Here is an 8,402-nt window from a genome sequence, read left to right as displayed (position 1 = left end):
TACAATTTTTTGAAAATTGCCTGGCTGCAGCTTTCTTGACGGTATTTCCAAACAGTTCCGCAAACTCTGCCTCTCTTTGATCATGCTTTCAGGATTCAGCAAAGGATGTGTTTATCCCCATAAATAAAATTTAAAATTACGTAAACATCAATACAAAACTAAAAGACAAGTGATGGAAGAAGCCATTCATGGTTATCTGTTTATGTAGGGCTGTGGGTAGAATTTAGGTTAAAAATGGGATTCTACCGCTAAGAAAATTGCAAAGTAATTATATTCCCCTATTTTTTACAGAAGAGAAAATAGGCCTGCACAGGAGAAGTACCTTTCTGTTTTACTTGAAATAGCGGAAGTCTTCACAACTTAAACCACGTCGAAACCTCCCGGTTAGTGCTCCACAGTTAGTTATTGCTCTCAGTGTATTCATTTCTATGGTTTTTGCAAATGCCTCCAGTTAAAAATCGTCTTGAAACAATATGGTATCACAACTAGGCTCCCTTCTCACCTTCAAACATCACAGCTTTTAAAATGAAGGTGTCATAGGAAATGTGGACACACCCAATGCATCACGACTGGAATTAATATCTGGTTATGCAAATCTAACGCTGCCAGGCAGGTAAACACCTCAAAGGCAGCACAGAAGAAATCTTGCCTCCCTCTAGGCTCAGGCCTGGAGTGAGTAAGGGGAGTCGCGGCGGGCCGGAGCTCCGAGCAGGCCTCGCCGGGGCCGCGCCTCCCCGGGGGGCGCACCTTGCCCGCAACTCCGGAAGCACCTGCGGTCCGGACGGGAAACCCCCGGCATCACCCGCAGGAGCTCAGGGCCGCCCGCCGCTCCTGCATCGCCTCGGGTACCACGTGCCGCAGGGGAAGCGGCCCGGTAGCCCTGCAGCATCTCGCGAGATCTCGCCGGCTCGGCCCCGTATTGAGAGCTTAGAACTTAAAAAAAAAAAAAAAAAAGGAAAAAAAAAGCGAGCGGGCGACTGCCTCCGGAGCCGCCGCCGGAGCATCAGCAATCGGCGTGAGCCGAGGCAGGGCCCGCGCGCCCCTCCTCTGGCCGGGTGGGCCGGGCACCGTCCGCAGCCTGGTCTGCCGTGGCCTGTGCTGTCGGCCCACTAACGCGCTGCCCCAGGGGCGGGGAGAGAGGGAGGAGGCCGGGGGGCCCCCGCTCCTCTTCGCCGCAGAGCCGGGCGGGGGAAGGAGGTGGGGGGGGTGGGAGGAGGGCGACGGAAGAGGAGGTAGCGGCGCAGAGATCTTCCCGGCGACGGCAGCGAGGCGGCGCTTGGCCGCTCCCGGATCGCGTTGCTCATGCTGCCCGAGGCCCGGCGTGGACGGGCCGGACGCGATCCCTGAGTGGGGTAGCGCAGGAGCCGGGATTGGCCGAGAGCCGAGGGAGCCTCCACCGCGCGCCACTGCGGGACCGCGGGTGGGCGGGCTGAGGGGCGGAGGAGCCGCGGGCCCCGCCTCCCGCGTGCTGCAGCGGGAGCCACCACCGCCGCGGCCCCGCCGAGGCTTTAAACAGCGGGGCCCGCCCCGCGCCTGCCGCACTCGCGCGCAGACTCGGCTGCCGGAGGCGTTCGTGCCGGCCCGGGCTAGCGGCGGCGCGTGCGCGGCTTGGAGAGCGACTCCCTCACCTGGCGTTGCGGCAGCAACCACCGCCGGCCGGGGGCGCGGAGGGTGTGCAGCCCGCCAGGTCCGCCAGGCTCTCCGGGTCCGCCGAGCGTCGGGCGGCGATGGAGCCGGGGCCCACGGCGCCCTCCTCCGGCGCCGCGAGGCTGGCGGGGGTCGGGGAGATGCCTCCAGCCGCCGCGCTGGCCGCCGCTGGGATGGACCTGCCCGGCACGGCCGTGCCCTTGGTGCCGGAGGATGCTGCGACTGCGAGCCGGGGCGGCGGCGGGGTCCGCGGGGAGGGCGCCGCGGCGGCCGGTGACGGGCTGGGCAGACCCCTGGGGCCCACCCCGAGCCAGAGCCGCTTCCAGGTGGATCTGGTTTCCGAGAATGCCGGGCGGGCGGCTGCGGCGGCGGCGGCGGTTAACGCTGGGGCGGGGGCCAAGGAGACCCCCGCGGACGGGAAAGCCAGCGGCGAAAGCGGGCTAGCCAAGGGCAGCGAGGAAGCCAAGGGCCGCTTCCGCGTGAACTTCGTGGACCCGGCTGCCTCTTCTTCTGCAGACGAGAGCATGTCGGATGCAGTGGGGATCGGAGGCGACGGGCCCAACGTGAACTTCCAGAACGGCGGGGACACAGTGCTGAGCGAGGGGAGCAGCCTGCACTCGGGCGGCGGCGGCGGCAGTGGGCACCACCAGCACTACTACTATGACACCCACACCAACACCTACTACTTGCGCACCTTTGGCCACAACACTATGGACGCCGTGCCCAGGATCGACTACTACCGGCACACGGCAGCGCAGCTGGGCGAGAAGCTCCTCCGGCCCAGCCTGGCGGAGCTCCACGATGAGCTAGAAAAGGTGAGCTCTCCTGGCCCTCTCTGCAGCCCTCTCGCCAGCCCCCACTCCTCCCCAGCCGCTGGTCCGCGCTGACCGCGGGATGTAGCTGCCGGCTCTCCTCTGGTGAGGCGGCGTGAATGGACGTGCACGACTCGCTGGCATCTCTGGATTCAGCTGTCAAGGGTGGAATTGCAGAGGAATGTAACTTAATCTCTTAAAAGTTGGCAGCGGGTTAGGCTAGTTACGTGATACCGGAGAGGCTGCATTTAACAATCTCCCCCATCCAGTTATATATCTTGTGTATGCTTTTTTTTCCCTCACCCACGCTTAACAATTACCATCCCTCTGAATGACAGTTGTACTTTTAGGCCCCGAGAAGGGAATGTGCAGGAGGTTTAGGTGGTGAGGACGTTTCTCAGGAGGGAGTGGAGAGCACCTACCACCCGTGTCTTTTTTTAGAGGTTGTTGTTGTGTGGGTTATGTACACCCGTTAGGGGTCCCAAGAGTGGGAACATTAGTATTTGAAGGGAAAATCTTAGCAGGGTGTGTTTGTGGTGTATGAATTATTAAAGCTCAATTCCTGCAATCTTGAATGTGCAAAGATATAGAAATCTTAAGTCTTGGGACAAGCTCTTCTTGATAATGGCATAAATCCACTTTTTATAATGTAAACCTTTTGGAAGAGGGTTACATCAAAAAGGCGGGGGGCAGAGTCTAAGAGAGAGGGAGAGAGAAATAGAATTGTTTTTTCTGTGGAGGATGTCCAGAAAGACCTTCTGGGGTCTTGTGTAAGTAGTTATACTTGGTGAACAGAAAACCATCCCTATAAACTCTATTGATTTCTGTAATTCTGTCTTTTATGGCCGCATACAACTTGTATTTTTTCAGGGTACAAAATCGTTCTTTTGAGATGACATTGATGCTTTTGAGATTTGATTAATAATTTTTTATGATTTGGGATTACTTGAAGTCTGCCTTTACAAGTGTATAATGAATACATTGATGGAATTTTGTGAATGCAGAGTTAGCACCATATAGGTTGACACGATCGAAGTGTTGGAAAGTTTAAATACAGAAAGTATGTAATTTCTTTTGGATATGATTATTTGACTTCATACAGTCATTTCATACAAGACTGTACTTGTCCCAGTGTTTGAAAATGTAACATTCATAACATTCATTGAAATAATTGCCGAGGTCCCAACCCTTACAGCTTATTGATTGTTTAAAAGCCTGACATCATTTAGCTTTGGGTAGTACTACTCCTTTCATTCTGTTATGGTATTTTGTCATATCAGAAGAAAAACGATTTTTAAAACACTTATTTTATTCATATTCCTGTAGTTTCTTTCAAATCTATTATATTTTCCTTTCAAAACTAAAAATTCTCATAAAGCAGATTATATAGCTGGTAATTTCCTTTTTAGAGCATTTTTATTATTGAAAATATTATATAGATATTTTCAGATTTATTTCACCAAAGCCCTGTAGTTCAGTAGTAAAACAGTCTGTATTTACCCGTAAGTCTTAAAAGCTTTTTTTATTGAAGGATATTATATACCTTGATCTTGTATGCTTCCTAGGAAAGTTTTTGTTATTTTAAATTAAATTCTCTCAATAACAAAGCCCTACCAGTTCTCCAAATTTTCAGGTTTTTGTTTGGTGTTTTTGGTCAGTTCGCAGTATATAAAAAAGAACACCTGTATTGTTTAGATGTATAGTAGTTGAAGAAGTCACCTAGCTTCTCAGCCTCAGCTTCCTCACCTTTCAGAGTTATTTTGAAGATTAGGGGGAAAAAAATGTATGCAAAGGCCCACGTTCAGCGCTTGCAAAATAATAGCTAGTATAGTTACCATTTCAATCTTATATTGGCCCTTAAGAAAATACATCGTTAAACTTTAGGACTTCAGTTTTAGATTCTCTTAATTTCTGCATTTTTTCAGTGAATGTAGTATCTAAAATGTTATGTTCAGATTTTCATTTGTGCAGCATGTAATGTAATGAATTCTTTGTAGTTTTTTACCTTTTACCATTTGGGCCCTTTATGGGCAGCGAAAAAGGTTTATTAGGTTAAATAAGCATAGAACCTCCTCTTGAAGATAATTTTGTTTAGAATTGAGCGAATGGATTAAAGAGATGTGTCATGTTAAGGAGTACAAATCTGGCTATAGATAAACCAATGTTGAAGGAGGGCAGGGGAGGGCTGATAGTATAGGTTGGCTAGATTCCCAAAAGTTGTTCTTCACTTTTTAGATTGACTCTTACTCCTTAAAACCTTTTCTAATGCTTGTAGCTCTAGGTGAAATCATAATATTTAGAATTCTATAACATTTAATCTTAGCTCTTGATTGACTGTCATGTAGTCTGCTTGGGCCACTGAATGCTTAAATATCTACCATGGATCTAACTTTGTGCTAGGAACTATGGAAGAACAAAAGAAGTAGAAGAAAAGCACTCCAGAAACTTGTTGGGGGAAAGGACTATAGTGTCTTCTACGTGAATTCCTTTCCTTGCCCAGCACTGTGACTTTTTAAAGTATTTTGCCTAGAATCCAACTGAAGGGGAATAGTTAAATAACCATGGTGCGTCTTGCTATATTATGCAGCCATTCTAGGGCTAGGACCCATGAGTTCTCCATTTATCGAATATTTATTGGGGAGAAGAGTTTGTTAGGTGTGGGCCACCTGGCTGTGGCACTGCGGGATGATGCGGTGATTAGCAAAACAGATACTGACTCTGTCATACTCTAGGCATACATTAACCAAATGGTTGCACAAATAACCTAGTTACAAACTTTTTTTTTTCCAGTGCTATGAAAGAGAAGGGTTAGAATGCTGGTGAGGATATAATAGGACCTAATTTTAAGTGGGGTGGGTTGGGGAGGCCTTTTTTTTTTTTTTTTTAACTGTAATTAGATATTACCAAATAAAGTAATAAACAACTCTTAACTTAGAGTGCAAAATGAAAGCACCTTATTATTTTAAAGGTGCAAAAGCAAGAAAATACAGCATAAACTTATCCATTTTTAAACAGTCGTCTGTGTGATGGGTATACAAAGTATGACACTGAAGCTGAAACCTGAAGGCTAAGTTGATGATAGGGCAGAACAGTATTCCAGGCCAAAGGACCAAAATCTGTGAAGATAGTGAGGTGAGAGAGTGGTATGTCCAAAGAACTATAAGGAGGCCAGTATGAGATTTTATTATAAAGGTAGTGGGAAGTTATTGAGTTTTGTGTGAGGTAGCAACATGGTCTGTTTTGTTTTGACACCTTTTGATTGCTGGATGGAGAAGGGTGAGAATGGAAGCAGCTTGTACTGTGGTCTCCTTACAGATAATAAGGATTGGGGGCAGAATGAGTGGGATGTAGGTGAATTGGATGTGGGAGTGAACGAGAAGCTGATTCCCAGCTTTTGGACTTGAGCAGCTGAATAGATGGTTGGTACTTTGCCTAAGATGGGAAAAGCTGGAGAAGGACTATAGATCGGGGCGGAAAGAAAGAATGCTTTTGAGTAGCCTGCAAGATATCTTAGTCCAAGAGTCATTTTGAGGGAGAAGGGGCAGAATATATTTTATATGTATATGAAATATATGTGTGTATGTGTATATACATATATATTTACATACATGTGTACGTGTATATATATTTATGTGTTTATCATCTAAAGTCATGCATGAAATTACTTGGGGAGAGTGGGTAAATAAGAGAACAGAAACAGGGTCTGGGATTGGGCCTGGGGAATGTCTAAAGGTCTACGAGAGATTGTGGCAACACTAGCAAAGGAAGTTAAGAAGGAGCTGTTAGGCTGGTGAGAAATAGCCAGGAGAGCAGTGTCAGGGAAGCTGAGAGAAAAGTGTTTTAAAGAAGGCACAAAGTCTTCAGAGATGTGCCAGTAATTGATTTTTTTTTTTTTTTTAAGTATTTCAAAGAATATAACCGAAGTAGTGATTCCTGCCCCTACAAGAAGAAAGTAAAAAGTGGGGGGTAAACAAATAAGTGTTTGATAGACAACTTCAACATGTATGATGGAAAGCATGATTATCAAATGTGGAAAAGTATGTGGTGGAGAATCCATAATAGCTCCTACTGGATTAGAAGCAGTTTTAAAGTAGTTTGAAAAGATTGCATTACCATTGCAGAGTTGTCCGTAGGCCAAGGTTTGGAGCCTTTTGCTGGTGGTATGTCAAATCTTTGTATGTGGCCTCTCTCTTTTAGCCTCTCTCATTAATAAAAAGGGAAAGGTCAAGGGAACAGCTATATCAAGTGTCTTATGTTTCACTGAACTTGTTGGTTTTTTCATTTAATTCCTAAGAAATAAGTCTTATACACATTTTACTCATGATAAAATGGGGTCATAAAAAGTGAAGAAATTGCTTAATGCCACTCTCAACAGGAAGTGGTACAGCTGGCGTTCACACCCAGGTTTTACTTATTAATGCCAGGACATAGTAGCTCCTCTTTCTTGTTATTTCTTCTTTCTGCCTATCCCCTGGACCTGCTCTGAGATGGCAGGGATGTTGAGGGGGACATGTTGGGGGTTGCCGACATCACTCTTCTATCTTGACCTCCTGAGAGTAGAATGGTTACATAACTGAGAGAAAAGAGGAGGAATTCTTGTGATAATGTAATTACTGACTAATATGACTGTCTCTTCCACTAGGATCTGAGCTGGTGTCTCATTCATCTCCAGACAGAGAATAGGTAGTTAATAAAGATTCGTTTATCAAGTGTATCAGGGTAGGCAGTTCCTCCCACTTAACAGGGACTTTAAAACACTAAACAAGTGTAGCTGCTGCTCTAAATGGGCTGTGCTGAGTCTTGGACAAGAAATTCCACACACTACTAATCATGTCAGTACAGAGGTTGAGTCTTTGAAGGTCGCCCTGGGGGAACCAGAATGGGTCACATCCCTGGGGATAAGGAATAGAGTAGGTCCAGGAATGAGTAAAGGTGGGACCTTGATCAGAAATATTTGTTCAGGGCACAAACTTGCACTGTTTCACAATTTTGCCAGGGGCCCCACCTTCTAAACCCATGACACCAGAGCTGAAGTCTGATTTACCTGTAAGACTGTACACATTCTCCAAGTATATACCAACTAACTGCCTGGGGAGAAGGAAAGATAAATTCGGGGATTTAAAATCTGGCAAAAAAATCTGTACGCTGCTGTCGTAATCAGTGTCTTCTCTGTGTGTGTTTGTGTTCATAGTCACATTCCCAATCTTGTTAGGCCAGAATTTGAAGGACCAGAAGAGCGTTTCTAGGTTCTTATGTACTGAGTGTGTTTGTTTTCACTAATTTTTGATTACATGTTTCATACGTGTTTGTAACGTCTGTAGCACTAATCAAATTGGCTCCATGCTGAAGTGAAATGAATATGAATTTAGTTATTCAACAAATCTTGATTGAGCATCAATAATAGCCCTGTTCTGAGTGCTGGGGTTACAGCAGTGAGCACAACAGAATTGTGGAGCTTTCATTCTAGCAGTAGGAGAGAGTAAACAGATCGGTCAGATGTAACTGCCGTGAGGAAACCGAAAGGTGGATAGATGCTGATAGCTGGGGTGGTGTTATTCTGGGGGAGTTAGAGAAGCCCCCTCTGGTACACGAGCAGACACTAGACGGGAGTGAAAGATCAGCCCGGGAAAACACCTGAGGGGAAGAACACTAGGCAGAGGACTGCAAACACCAAGACCTTGAGATGGCAGTGTGCCTGGGGTATGCTTGGCATGACTGAGAAACAAGAGGGCCAGCAAGACTGGAGTGGCTAGCAGGAGAGTCATAGGCGAGGAGGTTAGAGCAATAGTGAAAAACAAACAGTGTATAACTTGGTAGATCGTGATGAAGACTTGGGGTTTTACCCTGAGTGATGTAGGGAATCATGGAGAGCTTTGAGCACAGACTTGACATGACCTGACTTACATTTTTAAAACATCACTCTCATGCTGTGTGGAGAGTATC

General features: G+C 46.7%; 1 protein-coding gene across 2 annotated transcripts in view; it reads left to right on the top strand.

Moving 5' to 3' along the window:
• Window positions 1-1,255: 1,255 nt before the first annotated feature.
• SLC12A2 (solute carrier family 12 member 2) overlaps window positions 1,256-8,402 on the top strand; it is a 109,703-nt gene continuing 102,556 nt past the window's right edge. The window contains exon 1 of one of the 2 annotated variants that reach the window (XM_082457831.1): window positions 1,256-2,462. In XM_082457831.1, coding sequence (XP_082313957.1) covers window positions 1,728-2,462 — 735 coding nt within the window. In that variant the 5' untranslated portion in view covers window positions 1,256-1,727. The remainder of the gene's footprint in view (window positions 2,463-8,402) is intronic. The other variant, XM_082457830.1, reaches the window with a different exon arrangement.

Source organism: Balaenoptera physalus (assembly GCF_965194825.1).
Source record: "Balaenoptera physalus genome assembly, chromosome: 3".
Taxonomy (NCBI): Eukaryota; Metazoa; Chordata; class Mammalia; order Artiodactyla; family Balaenopteridae; genus Balaenoptera; species Balaenoptera physalus.
This window is presented reverse-complemented; position numbering and strand designations above follow the sequence as displayed.